Below are 24,220 nucleotides of genomic sequence, written 5' to 3'. Positions count from 1 at the left end.
CTTTATATTTACTTGGTTATTTCCCCCCCCGCAAAAAGATTAGAAAGGAAAAAAAGAAAAACAACCAAAGCCCACAGTTATAAATGGCAGTTGGGGAGGGGGTAGAAGGGAAATGCTAATGTTAAATCCTTGCACACAGGTATTAAATAAATAATTATGAGCGCCCTAATCTGGTACAAGTTTGAATATGCTGGAAAAAGCCAACAGGTTTACAGACTTATTTGCATACACTGTACAAGAGCCATAATCTGCTGCTGGAAAACGCACACCCAGGACATACAAAGCATCCTTTCCACGGTCAAGTTTTTCCAATCACCTTACACGGAAGATTGAACTGCAGTTATTTTTCTTTCCACATCTAATAAATGAAGAAGTTACATTTCACAACTGTTAAAGATTCAGGTACTTTCATCACTACACGGTTATTCTACGCACTGCACTGAAAGCAGATGCCTGCATGGATCAGAATTCGCGCACCACATTCACCACGGAGGCCAGAGACCAACATCCTCACGAGCCTCTCCCCAAATCACTCTTCCTCCGAGCAGCAGACGCCTGACGGCAGCTACTGTCACCCCAACACTTACTCCATTCGCAATGACAGCGCACATCTATCCTAAATATCTGCGACTATCATACAGGTTTGTTTTTTTCCAGTTTGACTGCAGTAATTGTTTATAGCTTTCAAAATGATTAAAAATTAACTTTGAATTCATTGCATTTCAGAACTTTAACACTTTTAAACACTTCTCTATCATTCCAACAAACGTAGCATTATCGAAATAAATGGATAAGGGTTCTGTAAGCATCCCTAAACTGTAGACATGATCAACGATTTTTTTTACTAAATTAAAAAAAACCTCCCAAACCCAGTACAGGTAGTTTAAAAGTGAATAATGATTTTGGTTTGTTTTTTTTTTTAGAGATATATATATATGTATATATATAACATGCGTAGAAATGAACAGTTAACTGCATAAATACATTATATTGTGTTATGAATCAAATCAAAGCAATTGCCAAGCTGAATAATAAGTTAGAGAAATGACAACTCTGGCTTTATATATATATTTATAAAAATAGATATGAGTGTTCTCAGAGCAGTTGATAGAGAATGCCTACCGAGTAAGAAGTCGCCAAGGGTTATCTGGCTAAGAAATCAGAAGATGAAAGTTTTCACAGTTATTTTAACTGCCACTTACATTCATTCTAATGGCAACACTAGCATATATTACTAAGATGTTTACGGTATATATCACAATTGAGTTTTCCAGTGTTCACAACTTACGACTTTAAATTTGTACACTTGCTATTCACTAAAAAAAAAAAAATAAACAAAACAAAAAACCAAGGTGTGATTCTTACTGCTGGAAGCTACTTTTCCCTAACACTTTACACAGAACCTTGAACCCTGGCATGCTGATTTTGGCAGATTAATGCACTGAATTTTCCTATTTCATCATTACGGTAATCACCTCTAAACTTAACCACTTACTACACAATAGTGTTGCAAATTTAGTCAGCATACAGCTAGGCAAGATGCTACCTTTCAAGTAGCTTCTCTGAACTTGAGGGGTTTTAACTCTTTACCTTTAGTTCCACTTTAAACAGTTAAAAAAAGTCAGTTGCTACTACATCAGCTGTAAACAGTGAGTTCCCAGTAGATATAAACCCTGATTTCTAATATACAGCATCCAATACCCTACTCCAGAACACAAAAATAGGTCAGTATACAGAAAACCCAGCCACGTCTCCAATTTGCTAGCCATTCAGAGAGACATCTGTTGAACCCTGGTGGGGCACGCAGAACTCCGTGCCCAGCGTTCCACCTGCAAGGCAGAATTCCACATCTGCAACTGGAATTCCAGGCTCTTTACTCGTGAAGCTAACATCCCATACTGCGTAGCCATCCATCGATCCTATACTGAGCCTGCCTCAGGAAAACATACCAAGATAAATGCACAAAAGTCTGTAATAAAGAGATTAGAGAAAGTAACAAGCAAGAAAAAAACCAAACCAAACCTAAGAAGTTGCCCTCAAAAGGAGGCGAGGAAAAAGGGCAAATTAGAAATTCTGACATGCTCCCTTCTGCCTCCTTCCAATTGCATCTAGAAGACAATTTTTGCTGTCCACGTGCTCTGATCTACAAACCAGTATCCTGTAAAAATTCTAGCTTACAAAGCTTGCTGAATGAGTTATTAGTAAGGTCAAGAGACTATACTTCAAGCTGGAAACACAAAGTTTACTACAGTAGTACATTCAGTTTTTCTCATCAGTGACTTAAGTCATGACAACAGTATCTGGCTGCACTCACTCCACTCACGCGCCGACCAAGCACCTCAGCTGCAGACGTGCTCTGCAATGCAAGGCCATCAACGGCAGACACATCATCCGACAAGCCAAATGTTAAATAGGTTAAAAAAAGTTCTAATTTTACAGAAATGCTCATTTTTCAAAAATAATATTCTCTTATCCTTTTCCTCCTACGCTGAGGGACAGGTTAATTTGTCAATTCATATTCTTTCACTTTGTCAAAATGCTAGTTTCACAACCCCAAAACTGATTTCAAGCAGGAAACCCTCTGCAAATTAAAAACAAAAATACAAAAATTATAATCTCTATATTTATATTGATTGGAATCCTCCAGCATTTGTGAAATCACTTTTAGAGATGAATTTTGGGACCCTCCACAACTTCTCCACACAAGCCACGCTCCAGTTCAGTATTCCCCTTCATGAATACTTCTTTCTCAGTCTCCTTTGCTGCTTATTAGTCCACAGCTCAAATTAAATAGAGAATTGGCTGGACAAGCGTTACTTTGGTGACCGGGGTGGCACGTACTGCTCCTTGCCGATACGTCGAGGTGCTCCCTGAGGCGATGATCTGCGTCCAAACTGGCGCCTCTGTTCCCTGATTTTCCCAGCAGCTCCCCTGGGAGGCCCGTTGCCTCGGAACCCAGAATAATCCTTCATTCGACCTTCAACCTTGTCATGAGCCTTCTCCGGAGCCTTCTCAGGTGTGCCGTTTTCTTCATTTTTGGCAGGGGGAACATTGGCGCGATGTTCCCTAAGAGGCTGAACAGGAACTGGAGGAGGCTCCTTTGGGGGCTTCTGGCAAACTTCAGCGTAACTGAGCTTGCGTGGCTCCTTGGGGACCAAGGGAGAAGAGCAAGGTTTACGTACCAGAACAACCACGCTGTGCTCTTCCAGACTATCCCCGGCACAACAGCGAGAACACGCGCAGTGAGCGATGACACCACTGCTGTGGCAAACTGCACAAGAGAAGGTCCCGGTGCTACGGCAGCACGTCCGAGAGAAAGCCCCCCGTGCTCCCCACCTGCTCCCCGCGGGGCCTTACCTGCAGCGCCGAAGCAGGAGCCGCGCTCGCACTAGTGGAAGGGGAAGTGGTATTTGTCCTTGGTGGCTTTGCAGCACTGACAGGAGAGACGGACACCGGTGGGGAAACGTGGCTTGTAACATCTTTCTGAGCAGACACTTCTTCTGGTTTGCTGTCGGGCTGAACTGTGCTGTTAAATCAACAACTTAACGTTAAAACCTACTCAGAAATTAATGTCCGAGAAAGTGTTTTCTTTATTTGAAGTCACGACTGCGTTTTTTGCAGAACAGGACGCTACAGCCATTACCACCGCGATTTGTAATTTCCATCTAGTGGCCTCAAGAGACGCTGCCCACCACGGAGAAGAAACAGAAGAAACACTATTATTGCCACCTTGCCGGCCACCTTGCCAGCTCGAGTCTTTGCTAGAACATGCAAATTTTAGTATTCTTGATTCAAGTAATGTGCATACCTTAACACCACAGCTTCAGTCTGACTTGGTGAACTCACACTCGTCACAGGCTGTTGGACAGTGCTGTGCGTCTGTTCTTCCTGAGCAGGAGCCGGAGAGCTGGGCAGCAAATCTTTGCTCTCCTGTACAGAAAGCATTAATTGCAAAATATGGAAGGGTCGCAGATGTGCTTAAATTACTCCTCAATATGCCAGTTCCAGACAACTGAAAAGTGGGATATTTCCAAAGGCTGCCCAAGTCCTGATTATAGGAATTCTACTTCTTTTGGAGCAATATCTCTAAAGCAATCGCTGTTTATATGGGCAAAACAAATAGTAGATAAAACGAGAAGTACAGCTCTATCACGCAGATTATCTATGCGTAGTCTCATCAGCTCAATTAACAGACTCATCCGGAACCAGCCCTTGCCTACACTACACACAAACTACTTCAACAGCCAACACTCCTCATTTGCCTGCTTTATTCCAAAGCAGTACTGAGCTTACAATAGTGTAATTACAGCAACGTCAGCTAAATACCTGCAAAAAGCCAAGGAAATCCAAGAATAGAAAGACAGAAAATACACTATTGTATTCACAGAGTACGATGTTTGGCCTTAAAGCATTCTCATGTGCAGCTCCAACAGAAACTGGTTCTTTGGGCAGGGCTGAAGGGAGACACAGCACGTGCGTGCTGCTGTACGCGTGCCAGAGACGAGAGCGGGTACCTTTTCTTTGCAGACTCCTTTAACGATATCGGCCATCCTGCTCTCCAGCACAGGCTCTCCCGGTATTTTTGCTGTGCTGCCAGGCAAAGGTGGGAAATTTGATGCTAGCAAGTCAAACTTTGGTGTCTGAGTCTTTGTTTCTGCTGAAGGCTGAGGTCTCTAGAGAAGGAAAATGCCCGTTAATGGAGCCGTAACACCTAGCATTAAAAGCACTGAGCAAGTGTCAGGGCATTTCCTAGAAACACTGAATCCCCACACTGTAGTCTAAGAATTTAAGGACATTATTGCTGTTCCTTCAATAAACGCAAAGCCAACCCGTTGCACTTTGTGCAACTCCCCGCAATAAGGGAAGTGGAACTTACTGAAACCCGGTCATCTTCTCGTCTCCTCCGACCTCTAAAAACGTTCCTCCTTTAAAGGTAAAAAAAAAAAAAGTCAGTCAGTGCATTCATGTAGCTGAAGTGCGCACTCATCTGCACAAAGGGGAGCCTGTGGCAGGCGATTTACAGCAGCCCACTGATGTTTCTCGAGATACGGTTCTGGGATGTTCTCCATCTTCAGGAGGGGTCAAAGCTCTTACACGCTTGGAACATAGCCAATACAGGAAACAAAAATTTCTCTTTTCTCTCCCCATGAAGGAGGTACCTTAGAGCATTGTATCTGAATAAGCACAGTGACAATTAGACTATAATATTCTAGAATAGTATCCTATAATTTTATAGTAATAAACTTATTAATCTGATTTCTCACATATCTGTCTTGGTCACTTATTTTTAAGTGTCTAAATGCTGAATTAACAGACAAAAGATAAAAACAGTTGATCTTACAATGTTTAGGAGCATCAAATTCCCCAACCAAGTATTTGCTTATTATTTACAACAATACAAATACTAGCTTTACTTCAGCAACTGATTTAATTCTGTGGACAAATCAGGGCAGTTATTTTGAAATAAAGACACCTCACTGTCTTACTGCAACGTATTTGAGAGAATAACTAACAGCTGTACAGTTGAGCAGGAAGCATTCATGCTCCCAGTTAAGTATTTATCACACCTGGTTTATTTTAATGTCAGTTTTCTCCAGATCAGTCCTTGCAGAAATACGTATTGTGCCAATGGCTGATGATCCCTGGCTCGTGCGAGCCATTTGAGCCACCAACACCACGACCCGACCGCGTTGTTGTGTTATAGCCAAAAGCAGCACACACAGTCCTTTACCTGCCCCTGCCAATGCCATAATCGCCATTCTGCTCCATCTGTGCGGTGGGAGAATCCTTCTGGGAGTAACCTTGCTCTTGGTGCCCAGGTAACGTACTGTTATGTCGCTCCATAACAAAATTCCTTGAGTTGGTTCTGTTCACTGGTGCGTCCCCCATCGGCATGGGACTGACGGCAGCTGGACCCTCCCCAGCGTGTTCCGCGCTGGCAGACGATCGGAAGTGTGGCTTCACGCTGCAGGAGACAGAGCAGCCGCCGTGTAACCAGAGTTTAAAGAACAAGACACAAAACTACCACCAACTACAGTTAGTTTGTAGCTGACAAGAAAGGAGGAGGTCAGTAAGTACTGGAACTCCACCAGAGAAGTTGTTTCCTGCATACACTTGTCAAGAACAAAGAAATTGTTCTTCCTTTTGTTACAGTTTTCTTGCAACTCCTCTCCTTTCCATTTGAAGAACACATCGAGATCACTGCCCAACAGATACCAAAGGGGAAAAAAACAACAACCCAAACCCCAACCCAACCAACAAAAAACCAAACGAACCCAAACCTAGGGGCGGTAGAAGAGCCAGGAGACCCCAAAGAGGGGTTTCTTCATTCGTCTGGGCCTGCGGCACCGGCTCGGGGTACTGGAAAGTGATCAGCAGAACTAAGCTGAGCCTGAGGAACAAACTGATCTGGCCGCAAGCAAAAAAACTGAACTGAAAGAAGAAGCCAGGAGTAAATGGCGACTGAACAGGCTGAAGAGAAGGGGGCAGATGAGGCCAGGGCAGCAGAGAGTCCACCTTCCCTTAGTGGCCTGAAATGCCAGGATCTCCCTCTTCCTGTTTTCAAGCACCCCCAGCACTGACTCCGCAGTTTACAATAACCCAGACAATTCACCCAGTTACTGATTATTCAGCATTAAAGCTGTATTTCCTTTCAACACAGATGCAGCCGTGCACGCTCAGTGTTTCTGCAAGTTAAGGCTCGGGGTCTTAAACGCAGAATTACCCAGAAAAACTCTGACCTACCATAACGTGAAGTTTTCTGGAGCAGCATCCAGGTGCCTTAGACTATTTTTCACTTCTGCACCTCGCTGCCTTTTCCACACAGCACCAACCAGTTTCAGCAAGTGAGACAAGGACTTTAAACTATATCTTTCTCCTCTGGTCAACCCTGCACATCTCTCAATTTAAGGACAGAAGGAGGATTTCGCATGCTTATTGTTTTTAAACAATCTCATGTTAACATTCCACGCAATCAGGAGAAATTCTCCCATTGCCAAAGTATGATTCTTGTCCAGGAGAAGAAGTTAACTTCGACTACACCATCTCTTACAGAATAATCAAGGAGCAGCCTGAAAAAGGGTCCTTTCTTTCAACAGACCATAAATCACACAGCTTTTGGGTTCTCTAAGCTAACGAATACAGAAAGGCATGCTGTGGATACCACAGACCCTAGACTGCCTAACAGAGATGTAGTTTCCTTCCAGCTTCCCCCAATAAACTTGCTCCCTCCCACTCGGCCAGAGAATTTAATTTGGGAGGAGAAGAAAGCAAAATAGAAGTCAATGAATGACAAATTATCATTTGTTAGCACTCAATCAGAGCAGCAGTAAGCAAAGTGGCTGTAGCAGCAGCAAATTCCTCCTCCCTCTGCTCAGCCGTTGTCCCGTGGTATTTTAAAAATCAGCTCCACCGCTACCTGACGGACTTCTCCACAGCCCTGCAGGTAACAGCTGGAAGTTTAGCAGCATTTCACATGCAACCAGAAAGCAGAACAAAAACCACCCTTTAACAGCCCAGTTTTACGTGATCAAATTAATCTGCTTTATCGAAGATATTTTAAGTTACCTTTTAGATGGCTGGATAGAAAAATATCCATTTAACCAATATTAGCACTGAGGATTCTCTGTTACAAAGACTCAATCATCCTTTCCCACAGGGATGTCGCAACAAATCAGGGCAAAATAAATATGACGGCTTAAACAAATGTTTTGCTCCAGAGAAAAATCCAATACTTAACTGTTAACTGCCAGTATGACAAAACAAATCAGGTTTAATCAGCCAGGACAGAAGCCCAAAAGCAGCAGCTGGATGAACCTCTCAGAATGAACTCTTCTGCAGTTCAAGGGAAGATACGCTGAACAAAGATTAATTCATACTTCACAGCTTCACGAAGCATTAAGAACCAGTTTTAAGGACCCGATAAGGTTAAGTTTTCCATCAGCAAAGACCACGGGGAGGAGGAGGTAAGCTAAATAAATTCTTCCATTTTGTTCAATTCGTTCTTAAAATGGAAGATTCTCAAGTCATTATTCAGCCCTCAGATCTCATAATCTTACCCGTCATTGAGAAGGCCACAATCTTGTCTGGGCAGAAGAGCAAAGCAGAACAGACAAGGAAAGATAAGGAAGAAAAAAAAGCAGAGAGAGAAGGAGAGACGATGTGAGAGAGCAGAGAGGAGGAAAAGCATGAAGCGCAGGCTGCCCAGACGACGACTGTTGGACCTGTTCTCTCTTAGCGCGATACTTGATCATCACTGGGCCAAACCTCCGAGGCTGCGCCTCGCTGTTACCTTAGCAGCCTCCTGTTCGCAAAGGAATCCTGCTGAAGCATAACCGATGTCTGTCGCCAGAATATAAAGATTTATTACCGCAAAAGTGGAGCTTTGCACTGGCACAACGCCCGAGCACGATTGGCAGGAAAGATAAGACACCCAAGACAGACCAGCAGAACCTGTGCACGCTTGACCCTAAAGCTGTAACTTCACGACGACTGGAGTTTTACTTCACATAACCAGAACAGTTTTAAAAGCTTCAGGATTACACAGACGTGATCTATGAGGCAGCAGTGAACATGTGGGCATTTCAAGATGTTAATATTTGGGTACATGCAATTCTCTTGTACATATACTTTAGAGTTTTACAGACTTCAGGCCTGGGCACAATTTAAGGAAAAAAACCCCAACCTTTATCAAAAGGTCTTAGCTGGGAGCTGAGCAGCTGTCACTGAGCCAGCTGCGCCACCTCCTAAGCAGAGTCCTTCTCCCAGCCCCACAGCCTGCCTAAGACTCTGCTGAGTCACCGCAGACCAAATCCTGAAGCTCACCTTCTGCCAACAGCCACAAACCTTAACTGCGTCGCAAAACCACTCCCGGTGCCGGCAGTTGTCAGCCGATTTCTCAAAGAGTATAAAAAGCAATTCCCAGGCTACCAGCCCGCACGCTGAACGCAGTGAAAGAGCTTGCAAGTAAAACAATTTCCACCTCCATAAACAGATTACTACTCCATTGTATTTACAGAGCGCTCTTCCAGCAAACACAAAGCTGTTTCCTCCTCCCCAGTGTTTATAGCTGAGTCCTTACACTTATGAGGAAAGATGGGGATAAAGCAAATAAATTACAGTAACAGACTCAGCATCAAGCAGTTTCAGCATACGGCAGCCAGGGCATGCAACTCTCAGCTGCAGAAACTGAACGGCTCTCTGCAAGACTAATCACGTAACAGGAAAAGCTCACATTTGTGCTGCAGGAGTTTATAATCTGCATATAACAAACATAATTAGAAGTATTACCTTAAGAGGAAGTTATTTATTTGTCTGCAGAAATTCCTCTGAGGCTTTTACAGGAGCTACCTTTACTCCCTCCAGCACTTATGTCCATTATTTTAGGATCCTAAACTGCCACCCTGATTTTCATTTCATTTTCTAAATCAACTTGAAAAACTTCATACATATTTGATATACAAAATAAGTAACCTAGTCCCATGAGAAGGAACCGCATTTTACAAGTGCAAGGAACACATCAGGATCTCAGGACTGTAAATTCCCAGAGAGCAAACAACTGACAGAGGCACTTACCGGTTTCTATGGAATGGGCGACCTATACTCAAAGAAGCAGCATTTGTTTTATATGATCCTGGTGTATTAAAGCCATTCACAAACCCACCGTTAGGAAAGGGGGCCTGCAACAGACAGAACAGTCTCAATGGCTGAACTACAAAGACAAACGTTTGCAGTTTTATGAAATCAGCTTCGGCAATTATTAATCTCATCTCTTTGTACTTTTACGCTGGGCTACTGGATCTACTGTGTTGTAAGCGTATAGTACAGAAATGTACAGAGAAAACCCCAGCAGGTTAATAGTCTGCACATCTGTTCAGCATCAGAGTCCTCCTGGTCCTGCAAGAGCTGCAAAGCTCTCCCAGTAACATTAGCTGCTGGATAATGGCATTTCATACCAAAATTTCTTGAAATAAATGGCAGCCAGTGGCGAGACACCCAGCCTCTCTTGTCTTGCTTTATCAGGTCCACGACATAACATCAAGTATCATCAAACTGAGGGATCTGACTAGAAAAAGCTGTGCATTCTGCAGCTGAAAAGCCCACTAACCCTTTGATTTGTTAACCAATCATTATCGGTTAACAGTAATAATTATTACTGATGTTTTGGGCTAACTCCCCTCCCTTTCATCAGCTGTCACTTACCAGCGGTGTTTCAAAGTAAGGTGCAGGATTTGGAGACCACGTCTGAGGCACGATGCTGTAAATAGAGTACTGCTGAGGACTATATACAGGCTGCATAAAGAGTGGTGAGGCAAACTGTGCTTGTGTTTGAACCGGCTGAGTATAGACACTGGAATCCACTACCCGGTAACCATTCTTAGCAAAAAATGTGTTGATGGCTTTTATCCTTGCCTGCAAGATATGAAATCACATCACACGCATTAGTTGGGAGATAAGGAGAAGCAGAACATGAAATCTTTCTTGCCTACTGAAATGATAACAGAAGGGATGTGAAGAGGAAGTAGGTTGATTACTGCTTACAAATAAAAACTCTGATAAAAATCAATACAGATTACATCCTTACAGCACGTTGAAGGGAAGGGGACATGTGCTGCTTCAGGTAGAGAATCTGTCAAGTTGAATCATAGAATCATTTAGGTTGGAAAAGACCCTTGGGATCATCGAGTCCAACCATCATCTCCACTCTACAAAGTTCTCCCTTACACCATATCCCTTAACACCACATCTAAACGAGTCTTAAACACATCCGGGGACGGTGACTCCACCACCTCCCTGGGCAGCCTATTCCAGTGTCCGACCACTCTTTCTGGGAAGAATTTTTTCCTAATGTCCAGCCTAAACCTCCCCTGTTGCAGCTTGAAGCCATTCCCTCTTGTTCTCGCTAATGACCTGTGAGAAGAGACCAGCCCCAACCTCTCTACAGTGTCCTTTCAAGTAGCTGTAGAGAGCGATGAGGTCTCCCCTCAGCCTCCTCTTCCTCCAACTAAACAGTCCCAGCTCCTTCAGTCGCTCCTCATCAGATTTATTCTCCAGGCCCTTCACCAGCTTCGTTGCCCTCCTCTGCCCTCGCTCCAGCACCTCGATATCTCTCTCGTATTGAGGTGCCCAGAACTGGACACAATACTCCAGGTGTGGCCTCCCCAGTGCTGAGTACAGGGGGACAATCACCTCCCTCCTTCTGCTGGTCACACTAGTTCTAATACAAGCCAGGATGCCGTTGGCCCTCTTGGCCACCTGGGCACACTGCTGGCTCCTGTTCAGCCGCTTGTCAATTAGAACCCCCAGGGCCTTTTCTGCCGGGCAGCTCTCCAGCCACACTGCCCCAAGCCTGTAGCGCTGCATGGATATCGATGCGATTTTAAGACAAACACTGCTTTCTACAGCAGTAACCGTCCAGACTCCAATTCTGACAGCTCCTCTCACACCACGAACAGCTCGCTTCAGCCTCATCTGCAGAGCAGCTCACCCAAGCTAGAGACTCGTGGTGGCCAGAGCCCCTCTCCTGAGCTCTGCAGACCCAGATTCTGGAGAGAGTCAAGAAGGAAAGACGAAATAGGAATGTATTTCACACCTCCTGGGAAGCAGCGCCGGGAACGACCAGCAGCCACTGAACTGTCATTTTTCAAAGCCACCTCTGACCTCGTTCAAGCGAGCAGCCTCCAGAGCAAGTGTTATGAACCATCCCCCTGATAATTCCTTAGTTCCCCCCATAAATGCGTGTTATCATTCAAACACAAACAATATATAATTCAAGCCAAACAGAAGCCTCATATAAAGCAGCCTTACCATTACTGGCTTGCCCTGAAAGGTTTTCACTTCTTCCCTTAAGTATTTAAATGCCTGCAGACACAAACCAGATTAACATTAAAGTATCTTGATAAAATTGTACTTCTCAAAGGATATTACACGATTTAACATGAAGTTGCAGCAATGCACTTCCCTCTTAGCCCAGCTAAATTCATTAACACTTCAAATTCAGGATACGAGGTATCAGTCATGGCCAGAGAGTACTGAGGCAAGAGGCAGACAAGGGAATTATAACCCTACAATCTCCCAACTTTTTTTCTCTATTAACTAGAATTTGTCAATAACCTCTTAAAATAACAAAGGGGGGATCAGTAAATAAACATTTCTTTTAGCTGCAGGAGGCATGCGTGCAATTCTCGTGAGCAGGGGAAGCACTGATAACAAAACCGAGGTGTCACGAACAGTTAGGGCAGCCTTACCTGCTGCGCATCCGTGTCCGACTGGAATGTAACGTACCAGTTGTTGTTGTGAGCGAACTCACAGCTTATCACTTTGGGGCAGTTTTCATTTTTAAAGAGGGCCTTAACCTCCTAGGGGAAAGGAGAAGTCAGGCAGTTAAGTGCACCTAGCTCCAAGCGGTAAATTAAACGCTAAACCAACAAAAGTTTACACTCCAGCTCCTCAGCTGCAATCTCCCCTTGATCAGGGATGTTCTTTAATTCCCTTGGCAGCTCTGCCAGACAGAAATCATCCTCTCCCTGGTCTGAGCCCAAGAACACCAGCCCAGCCTCCCGAGCTCCCCAAATACAGGGCTTTAGAACAGACGAGTCATCTAGACAAGAACGACTCCAAGAAATATTTCTAAATCGAGGCAACCTGACAGCTTTGCAATAATCAGATTTTAAAGAGAAGGCAAAGCAGCTGCTCAGCGTTTGCATTACGAGAACTAATTAAAAACGCTAGTAGACAAACAGCCTGTGTTACGACTTTAAAAAACAAAGAACTAAATCATTCTGTTAGCCAAATATCAGTAGGAATTTTATTATCCTCCCTTCTCTGAACATAATGAGCTCAGCTCACGCTGGGTCACAATGAATGAGAAATGTTTAGTAACATTTCTTGCTGCCAAAACAACCGTCTGACTTCAAGTAAAGTTACTGCTGTGACAAAAATTCAGCCTGAATTCCAAGCTATGCCCTGGACTGATTTTATTTTTGGATCTGAAGAGACCAGTTCAAACTTCCTTCCAGAAAAGCCTAGCTAGCTCAACTTCTGCTGGAAAAAATAAGCTTACTTAAAAGCATTTTAACATATTAGTAAATAACGGGAAGGGACACCAACGACAAGTTTTTGCTTTGGCTTTTTTACGACACATAAAAGCAGAGAAAATTACTTAGGTGGTTTACAAGAAAAATACCTGTGTTTAATCAAATTAAATACCAGTTGACCTTTTAAGCAACTCTTCCTGTTGCTGTTTGAATCACTGTTGAAGACACCTTCCAAAAACATCAACAGGCTTTGCTTGCTTGCTTGCTTTTCTATTTATTTACCTCTATAGGTGTGGTTTCAGGGATCTCACGGAGAATGATAATACATCGCTTGTGGTTTGGTCTTACTTTCTCCCCTCTCTCATCCACTTGTACCATAGGAGAAGCTAAAATTTAAATGTAAAAGTTGGCTTAATATCGGACACTGTGCACTGCAGAACACCGCAGCAGTACCCGACTGCAAAACCCAACCTGTCCCAAAGAACCGCGATGGACTGCCTAAGAAAGCAGATTTCTGGAAGTGGGGGCGAAGGACTGTTCTATCAGATATTCCGTTAGATCTTCAGCACATTTTAGGCGTTTGTCTGACGTTGCCTCCATCTACAGCTCAGGTATCTAAAACCACTCAGGCCCAAACTCAATTCACCGGCAGCTCAAATCCAAGTGAGGGCATATAAAAACATAAAAACATTCCTAGGCAGAGCTCTAATATGAGAGCTTCAAGTAAGAGTAGGGAAATCTAGTCAGAATAAAGACTTTAAAAGTTCACTTAACAACTGTTTCCACACGAAGCCACGTGCAGAATCAGCACAGGACAGGACGTCGGAAGAATTCTAGCTCACTTTTTCTAATATGCTTTTTCTAGTTTTATCATTTCTAGTAAACTTTTGCACTGAATCAGAAGAGCAGGTTAACTCCCAGAATAAGACTTTCACTGCTAACAGTATCTTAGAGCGGACTCTTACTGGGGCAGACTTGAGGCAGTTTATCATAAAGCGTAACTGGAATTCGGGAGCCTGGAACAGCCACTTACTCAAACATCTCTGGAGAATGAGGGTCCTGTCACCATTTACCTGAACAATACGCCATAACCGTCTAAGAGACTAATACGTTCCTCTAGAGCAAGAAAGGATTCTTTGTCCTACTAATACAGAAACCCAACGCCCAGACTTACATCTCAAAACTTCAAGGATAAGGTCCATATCAGTCGTCAGCTTCTTAATACCTTCCATGTTGGCAATTGTCCATATTGGAACAAATTGATCACTATCCATTTGAGACATCAAGTAAAGATCCTTCGAAAGATTCTCACTAAAACGACATAAATTCACTATTTCATAAGAAAATCTTGACCTTTATTTACAGAAGCCCCAAAACAGCAGGATAACTGCAGGCTTAAGTTTTCACCCATCCCATTCACAGCTAACTCCAGCCAAAACGTACTCAGATTTTCTCTCCTGGAAAAACTCCTAGCAGATCAGAACAACACAGAGTAAGATAATTAAAATAAAAAACTTAATGAAAGTTACAGCGCTCCGCATGTTAGCCTGCAAAAAGGATCTTGCCAAAGATACCTCTTCTGGTAATACACAGCATAATATATGTAATAATTTATATCTCAACAGCTTACAACTGTGAAGCGCGTAAGCGACACTCAGCTCTCCTCAAAGGCCAGGGATGCACAGACAGGACAAACAGCTGACAGGTACCACAGGGTTTCTACGGCATTTCGGCAAATCTTGTTTCCTATCGCAACCAACTCTCTCACTCCCAGTTAACATTTTTATGGAGATGATAAGACATATCAAGCCAAAAAAGGGAAAAAATTGTCAACAATTTTAATAAAGGGTTTATACAAAGTTGAATGAACTGTACTGTACCGCGAGAAGCAGAATTCAAGTTGTTTTTTCAAACATTCTCTGATGTCTTCTGTGGACACAGTGGAGCCGCCTTCACCTATAAGTTACCACATTCACCATCAGATCTGAGTTTCCCGGTAAGAATACAATGTAAGAAGATGTTTCGTTGTACAATAAGAGAATGAATCCTTCTGGGTAAGACCAAGAGGAAGAGGTTAAGGACGTGCTTCCAGACCACCCTACTACACGTTCTCAAAACGAGATCCCACGGCTTTCACCCACTCAGCCGAGTGCTACGGCTGGCTTGGATCTCCTTCAACACCCATCGAACGGAACATTCCAAAGTTCCTGCTCAGGATTTACAGGTCACACCGTAACTGCAGCAGACTTCAGTGGATTACAGATACCCACAGTGTTATTCTAACTTGGGAATACTCACCAGACACTTCATAGATTTGGTATCCAAGATCTTCAGTCGCGAGGACAATTCCATTTGCAGATGCTTCATCAACTCCTGTGCCATTGCTTGTGGCTTCACAGGACGGGGAATACATCACTTCATACTGCTTGCAGCTCTCCTCTGAAATCTCTAGGTTACCTGGCAGAGGAACACATCATCAACAGAAAATAAGCTTCAGAATATTTCTGTTTCCAAAATTTTGTCTAGCAACACGAAAACAAATACTGAAGAATGCTGTAACTGAAAGAGCCTACGCTTCGTCTACTTTGCATTTGACTGCACCTTCTACCTCTCCAATTTCAAAAAGATCTTAGTTTGCACTAGGGTCCCAGGAATAAGTAAATAATAGGACCGTGACATTTTAAGATCCCCAAAAGCAGCAGAGGATGTAAAAAACAGGCTTTCCACCTTCAAATTTAAAATATTTAAACAGAGTTCCTAAAACCAAAGCACTAAAATAGCTTACATCACTTCTTCAATGCATTATGGGATTCTTATTTATATAAGTGACTCAGGAGCATCTAGTGATTGTTACAAAACACAGCGGAATGACACTGAAATTGGCCAATCTCGTTCAGCCAGGGACACCTGCCCCCAGCCTTCACCAGCTGCTTCAGACAGACACAAGCGCAATTTCAGTTTAATCCGAGAGTCAGGCAAAGGAGATTGTTCCAAAAAAACTCAAATGCTCCGCTAGATCTTTTTCACACTAATGACGAATCCACTAAAAAACATACTTTGAGAAAAGATACTCTTCAGCTACTTACATTAGAAATTGCTTAAAAGCAAGAACAACGCATATGGAAAAGTTGCCTTTAATTTTCCAGCAGCGCTAACGCTGCCATGATTGCTTCATGTCGTAATGAAGAGACAAACGAGTTTCTCTCAGCCAATGCACAAACTCAGTACTGTCTCTCCACTTCTGCTGACTTACCAGAAACTTTTCACAGGACCTCAAACCAGGGCACAGGGCCGCACAAACCGAATCCTCCCGTCTTTCTCCCTGAACTTTTTTCCAGGGATTCTCCTGCTTCCTGCTTAAGAGGCCTCTGCCGTATTTTGAGTAACCTCAGCCACACAATTGGCTTCCTATCAACTTTGAAGCCAAATCAGAAGAGTTAAACTCTTTGAATATTTAGTTCTAGACGACAGGACTGACCATGCGGGAAGGATGGAAAACAGAGACCGAAAGGGAACACAGACTAAGCTGAAAGGAGGTAACCACAGGGGCTTTGCAGTTTCTAGTCCAGTACAAACGCAACTGTCTAACAGTTCTCAGCAGTGTCTCAGCGATAGACCAGGATTGTAGGTGGCCCTCAGATCTTATCTTCCTGTTCACAGGGTCAAGTGTATGCTAAAGTGCAGCAACAGTGAACAAGACGAGTCATGAACCCATTTCTACACATTTAGCATCTTGTTTCCCTCTTAGCGCGTTACAGTCATCACCGGGCCCCTTGGATCCTGTCACCTGCTGAAGCGTTCTGTCCTAGCGTGGAATCCCCAAACCAAAGCTCGGACCTGTCGTCTCTGTAAACTCTACCGCTTTCTCACAGTCATTCCACACTTGTTGTGACATCGGCACTAACAACCTCAAGGACAAGAGCAAGAGGTTTCTCCTCAACTGCTGAGCTCTGTTCCAGAGAACCCTCAGTGCTACCCAGCCAGGGATGCACCCCGGCTAGCGTTTAAACAAACACCCCGGCTAGCGTTTAAACACGGGCCTGCGACATCTCACCCTCCGTGTGAGTCCCTTGTGCAGCCGCCGTTTCTTGCCACGAGTGCTCTGCGCCATTTGTTGGTGGCACAGCCTCACCACTCCCCTGGGGTACTTCTTGCCACACTTTTGCATTAGGGTTCAAGCCAGCACCTTTCGATGTTACCTGCTGAAGAGACCAGAACATTTACGTTAGGAAAAATAATCCAAAGATGCTTTAGAAGTCAAGCCAGATAATACAGGTGAATTTAGTGATTTTTCTCTAGAGTTCCACATCGCAAGTGTCTAACCAGCTATTAAGCACCTATGTGATTTTTCATTAATCAAAATAGGAAAATCCTTGGTATTTTCCAAGTATTTCATTTCTACCTCCATTAGAAGTGTTGCCTTCAACCTCTCTTTATTGACATCCGACAACATCAGCAGAGGAAGCGGCTAGCCGTCAAGGACTCTGGTAACTCATAAGCTTTTAAAGACTCGACTGTCATAATGCTCCAGTCCCCTTTCATCAGAAAGGGAAATTTTCCCTCCTCCAGACCCCTTCCTAGAAAGGAAGGTAAAAAAAACAGATTTTAAGGAGAAGAAACTAATGATTTACTGAATTAGTGACATCTACGCTAACCAAGCATCACCTATGGTATGCCAGGATTCCTCAAGAACTTACCTGAGTACTACCCCACTTCCCCGCGTGTTTACCTACATCTTACACACATCAATGTACGCTACCGATTTCCTTAAACCTGTAACCAAGGAGATTAAATGTTTTGAAGTGCTGAGATAAACACACGCACACCATCACAGCCTGCTGGGAGGGGAGAACTGGATCATCTCCCTCTGAGACTGGACAACAAGGACCGTAATTAGGGTAAGAGGGTAAATAATGAGACAGACAAGAGAAACTGCTGGATTCCCGACAGAGATAAAACACTTTTTCCTACGGCAAGAGGTGGTGCCCTCCGGGGTCCCTTTCCGAGAGCTGCTCAGAAGCTCAAAGGCATTTGGGAAAGGCGTCCAATAACCCGGCAGCAGCACAGCGGATAAGCATCGTAATGGTTTTTGCTCCACCAGGATAAAACCAACTCCTTCCACATAGACGAGAAAACTACGCTTTTGCAAAAATTCTCTTCCCAAGAATTCCTGACACCCTACAAGCAACTAACTCAGATTCCTCCAAACAGATTCCCTCAGACGCTGAACGACAGCCCACCTCACCCATGCCATTTGCTTGAATTTAGAAGGCAAAAGCCGTTAATCCTAGCTCACATCTCGCAAATAAGGAAGTTTGATATTTCAGAGGCCAGTCCACTGGATTCTGAAATTAAGGAGTGGCTTACTACCAGGCCTCAAACATAAAGCAAAAGGATAAGGAAGCAGTTGCAATAGCTTTAGAGATAATTCCTCTGCCAAGGTCACACCTAGTTCCAAAGCTATCTGCTGCAAGGACAAGCCCAAATTCAGTAACAAAAAGGCTCCAAACACCGTGGAGGTTCAAGACAATCATGAGAAAAGGCAAAACAAAGATCACAATTTTTGCAAGGCGCTCTTTGGGATTCAAAATCCCCCCCGCGCAACTGATTTAATCCACACAGCAGTGGATTTTTCCCCCTTTCGTTAACCTTAGCAGAAGAATACCGCTGGAAACAGAAAGAAGAACTAGAAATAGTTCAGTGTGAAAGGACACATGTACGTTTCCCTTCTCAGTTTTCAGAGCAGTTGTTCAACAAAACAACCTTAGAAGAAAAACCTGGTGACCTGTGGCACCCACATACTCTCGCTGTCGATGCGGTTCAGCAAGTTCAAAACTCAACTCTGCCCAGCTGCTGGTCACTCCTGCGACGCGGCGTCCGACACGGCGTTACCTGCCCGCGCGGGCGCCTGCTCAAGAGCTCAACACCAGCTGATCCCATTTCCTGGAATTTACTTTTCATCAAAGCAAAAAAGACAAGACGCGTCCAGGAGATGATTCATTAATTCATAAAAATAAACACTGCCTCACTACCTCACGTCTTTGAGGTCAGCATTCAGCTCAAGCTGAAAGTAATCTGAAGGAGTTAAGTATGATAAAGTGGAACTGGAACACTTTAGGGAGGTTACTGCACTTCTGGAGACGATCAGAAGCAAAAAGCAACTCTGAGAAAGACAGATGATGTTACCCATTTTAGCAAATACCCAAAGACACACGTGGTGACGCGGAAGTTCAGAAATCACAAGCCCCAGTGAAAAGTGCTAAGAAACTAAACAGATTCAGGCTGATGAAGTATGAACAGACCTATTAATGCATGGGCTGAAATACACACCTGAAACCGAGCGTGGGCCGCTTCCCCTTTGTTCTAAAAACACTTAATGCCGTGTAATGCAATTCTGCGAGACCCAGCCCCGATGTCACTCACGCATCTTAACAGCAAGACACCATGGACTCGAGAGGAGAAAAAGTCCCTAATTTACATAAGGTTTTAGAACATACAGTCTGCCGAGCTCCAGGAGCTGCGCCACTCCGTTCTGGCGAGCGGCTCTTCTGAAGAGAAAGCCAAAATATCAATTCTTGCTTATTTAACTGAGGCTAACAAATAGCGAGCCCATTTGATTGGCTGCAGGACAACCCTCCCAGCTGCTATCGGGAACTTTCATGACGAGGTTAAAGCTTTACAGAGTTACAAAGGTTAGGAACACTCGCTGGTATCCACGCGCTGACAAAGCTGTCCTCCTCGGCACAGCTTCCCTCCAGTTTACGTTGCTTTTGGTGAATGCGGATCAAAGATTCTCCTCAAGCAATTCCTCAGAACTGACTACTGAAGCATCTGTCTCATTTTAAAAGGATAGCAAAGAATATTCTCCTCATTGTAAACATCTAGAATTCATTTAACAGATTCAATTAAGCCAACAAAAATTAAAGTACTCGGAGAGTTTTTTTTAAGCATTCTATTTTAATATTAATTCAAATTACCCTGCAACTAAAATCTTAACACTGAGCTTGTGACAGATTTCCCAGAGCAGACTGCCTGAAAGGGAAGCTAAGTGAAAAATCTAGAAGGGAATTTAATGAAACTTGTGAGGCGAGAATCTAAAACCTTTTCCAGAAGTGGAAATGTAAGCAGAGGGGAAAAACCCGAAGGTCAGCAAACCTACGGGAGGTCGGCAGAGAGAAGCCTTGTGCTGGCTGGGGACGTGACAGGCAGGGAAACGCGCAGCTGGGTGGACTCGGGCACGTGCCACTGTAGTTACCTGTCACCTTCTCAAAGCTCATCCAGGCTGGGAAGCAAACCGAAAAGAGAGAGAAAGCCGGTGTCAAACCAAAAGCAAGATGCAGAACTCCTCTGGAAGGGACTGCAGGATACCACGTAACAACAGTTCAGAGCTCTCAACGTCCCAGGTAATTCTCACAACACACATTAACTTTAATGGTCACAAGAGAGTCACTTCCACTGAATGCAGCACGTTTTTTTTCATCAGCCAGCACGAGCACCCCAGAACCCGGGCTGCCTCCTGTCTCTCTCGGTGAAGCAAACGCACAGCCCTGCGTATGAAGGTGGTACCACCCGCCTCCCCGCGTCAACGGTGTCCATCGTTCCTGTGTGAACAGGGACAATCGGGGGCTTTGCCACCTAGAGGGAAGCAGGAAGCCTCACCTGCTAGAAAAGAGAGCCAGCAACACTCACTGCTTCACGCAGTCCTGGTTTTCGAGCTAGGAACATCGCTGGCAACAATTAGGGCAGGGTTTCACCCACCTGAAATGCACAGATCCTGATTTTCCCAATAATTTTCTAATATATCGAATTAGGAACAGCTACTCGACCGACCAAAACCCAAAGCAGGCACAGCAAGCCATCACCAATTACATTTTTCACAATCCATTTAATAATATTCCCGATGCACCTTAATTATCAATTGTTAACAACATGCTGCTCCTGGCTGCAAGTGACAGACAAGAGCTACACCAAACATTAATGCATGAAAAATAGCATGAGCCTCACACTGCTCCCTCACTGCAGCAAGATTTTTGAGCTAAAAGATATTAAAGGCAAACAGAATTCCGCCATGCACACTGTGAAGGAATCAATTCAGAATCACCACGTGCACGCTTCAGTTGAGTCTAAAATGTAATGCTGCCAGCTAAAGGAAATCCTCCCGAAAGCTTCAGGGCTTCTAACAATCCAGCTCTGTGCCTTGTTTTTCAGGAAACCCCAAAGATGCGAGATAAAGCTGCTGTCTGCTTTCAAGCATCCAGCCACAGCGTTTCAGAACGCCTGGTCAAGAGCCCAAGTTCTCTGTTCTGCCACTGAAAAGGCACCTTCAGAAAATCCGGATTGTCCTCAGGAGCTCAAAATTAAACATTATTGAGGTTTCCTGAATGAAGATCACAGAAACTAACTTGCAACACTATCAGCGGAAGAGAAAGGAAGAGATCAAACAAAGCTACCAAAGTCAGTCAGGTCTGTACTCTGAGAGGATTCACCGAACGCTCAGCTGCTGCCGCCCGGCCCCGCAGGCTCCCAGCGCGCTCCAGCTCCCGCGGAACAGCCCCATCCCCATCCCCATCCCCAACCTCCGCTCTGGGCCACGGCTGCGATTCCAGAACCTGCCTCGCACCCTGCTCTGGGAGCCCCTCCGCCTGCCAGGCTCAGCTCCTCTCCGCCACTCGCTGGGGTGAGGGTGGCTGCTCGCAGCTCCCATTAGCTCAGACAGTTCCTCTGCAGGCTAAATACTGTAAAATCGAGTTCTTAAGACCTGACGTTCTGTGTTCACGACATGGTTTTTCTCCTTCCCGTGCAAGCCAAGTAACATTCAGTTAAGATCTAAGGCAATTAGCCTAAGAAAGCAAAAGCGTTTCCCAAAGCTTTTTCTTAGAGGTTCTTAACTGCACAATATATATAGGTGTTCACCTGTGAGAAACCCACCCCCCCGGATTCCCCACCGGCTGCGGGGACTGGCTGCCCTCTCTTATTTCTTAATTAACGCAGCAGCTCTTGGCTTTATACGCTCTCTGGACAAAACTTACTCTCCTGCCGGCAGAGGCTCCGGCCGGGAGGGACTCACCGGCCCGCCCGCCCCCCCCCCGCGCCCTCCCCGGTGACCTCCACGCCGGGGACGGGCCGGGCCGGGCCGTCCGCGCTCCCCGCCGGGCTCCTCGCCCCCACCGCCCCGGCCCCAGCCCGCCGCGCTCCGGAACAGCAGAGTCGCCCCGCCGGCCGAGCTCCCCCCCGACCCCAATCAACCCGAGTGTTTAATTAACGTGCTTAACGATAACGCCGCGCCGGGCCCAGCCGAAAGCGCCGGCGGACAGCCCCGCAGTTACAGGCGGCCGCTCCGCGGGGCTCCGGGCCGGGCCCGCCGCCACCGGCCCCGCTGGGCTCCCCGCCGCCCGCCCGGGCCGCCGCAGGCCCCGCGGGTCCCGCCCGCCGCTGAGCGGGGCCGGCGCGGCGGCCCGGGCCGCCCGTCACCTTCAGGGCAGGCCGCGGCGCCGCGGCTCCCCCGGAAGGTCACCGCGGGGCCTCCCCCCGGCCCACGCCGCGGCCCCGGCACCAGCGGAACCTTCCAGAGCGCCGAGCCCCCCCCCCCCGCCCGGCGGGCCCGGATTTGCTGTGTCAGCCCCCTCCCCTCCCCCCGGCGCGGAGCGGCGTGCGCGGCCTCCCGCCACATGGCCCGGCCCCGCGCCGCCGCGCCGCCCCTCACCTCCACGAACAGCAACATCCTGCCGCCCGCGCCCAGGCCGGCGGGCCCGCGATCCGCCCCGCGCTCCCCGCTGCCCGGCGGCGGCCGCGCCAGCGCCAGCGGTCAGGACACCCCGGCTCCGCCTCCGGCTGCCGCCGCCAGCGCCCGGCCCCCTCCCTCCGCCGCCCGCAGCCTCTTCCGGGGCACCCCGAGCGCTTCCGGGGCACGGGCGGCGCCGGGACGGCCCATTCCCTTCGCGGGGCGGGGGGGGTGGGGCCCGGCGGCCGCAGCGCCGCGCGCGGGGGGAGCGGGCGCCCCCTGGCGGCGAGAGAGGGCTGCCCCGCACGGCCGGAACGCGGGGGGGGTATAAATTTCTACGGGTTTGGGTTCATTTTGCTTTTTTTTGAAATGAAAGAACCCGAAATGCTTTTTTCTCCCACCAGCAAGCCCAGGCCCCGCTGGTGTTTCCACATTTTTCCGTCGGGTTTTTCCCGATTTTCCCTCTTTTGGGCGCTGCCCCGGCCCGCCCGCAGGGGGCACTGCCGGCCCGCCCGGAGCTCCGCGACAGCGGCCACGGCCGGGGTCGGGGCTTCCTGAGGAGCCGTAAAAAACGTGGAAAAACATGAAAAGCGTCGCGGGCCGCAGGATTTCCGCCAGACAGCGCCGGGAGAGAGGGGGCAGCCACCCGGCGCAGGGGCTCTGCACGGCCAGGGCACCCCATCAGCTCAGCGCCGCGGGCGGGTCACGGCTGAGCCCACGGGAATCACAGAATGGAGGCTCACGGAATGGTTTGGGAGGGAAGGGACCTTAAAGCTCACCCAGTGCCGCCCCCTGCCCTGGGCAGGGACACCTCCCACCAGCCCAGGTTGCTCCAAGCCCCGGCCAACCTGGCCTTGAACCCCTCCAGGGATGGGGCAGCCACAGCTTCTCTGGGCAACCTGGGCCAGGGGCTCACCGCCCTCACAGCCAAGAATTTCTTCCTCAGATCTCACCTAAATCTCCCTCTTTCAGTGTAAAACCCTTCCCCCTCGTCCCATGGCTCCCCTCCCTGCTCCAGAGTCCCTCCCCAGCTTTCCTGGAGCCCCTTGAGGGACTGGAAGGGGCTGGAAGGTCTCCCCAGAGCCTTCTCTTCTCCAGGCTGAACCCCCCCAGCTCTCCCAGCCCGTCCCCACAGCAGAGGGGCTCCAGCCCTCCCAGCATCTCCGGGGCCTGCTCTGGCCTCACTCCAACAGCTCCGTGCCTCTCCTGTGCTGAGTTCTCCCCCGAGGAGAGCAGAGGGGCAGAATCCCCTCCTAGGGGGGCAGATTGGCTGATTCTGCGCATCGCACGTTCCGTGTCCACGACGCAGCAGCGACACAGCAGAGATCGGGGTATCCTATGGCAAGAGAAAGGGCCAGACCCCACTGCCCGCAGGGCCCCACCACCAGAATCACATGCGCCTCAGCTGCTGGCATCACACAGACCCACGGTGGGGATTCCTGCAAGGAAAAAACCCCCGTGGAAA

General features: G+C 46.8%; 1 protein-coding gene across 1 annotated transcript; it reads right to left on the bottom strand.

The window, feature by feature from the left end:
* Positions 1-906: 906 nt before the first annotated feature.
* On the bottom strand, positions 907-22,902 carry LARP4 (La ribonucleoprotein 4). Its single transcript, XM_063358952.1, is given in 18 exon segments — positions 907-2,796; positions 2,799-2,918; positions 2,921-3,146; positions 3,358-3,526; positions 3,809-3,930; positions 4,515-4,673; positions 4,877-4,925; positions 5,732-5,965; positions 9,574-9,677; positions 10,201-10,410; positions 11,806-11,859; positions 12,246-12,356; positions 13,317-13,420; positions 14,209-14,345; positions 14,915-14,990; positions 15,333-15,491; positions 17,089-17,233; positions 22,738-22,902. Coding segments are annotated over 18 exon segments (2,244 nt in total). The 5' UTR covers positions 22,756-22,902; the 3' UTR covers positions 907-2,749.
* Positions 22,903-24,220: the final 1,318 nt, after the last annotated feature.

Source organism: Chroicocephalus ridibundus, chromosome 24, assembly GCF_963924245.1.
Source record: "Chroicocephalus ridibundus chromosome 24, bChrRid1.1, whole genome shotgun sequence".
NCBI lineage: Eukaryota > Metazoa > Chordata > Aves > Charadriiformes > Laridae > Chroicocephalus > Chroicocephalus ridibundus.
Note: the sequence above shows the minus strand (reverse complement) of the source record. Positions and strands in the feature narration are given on the sequence as shown.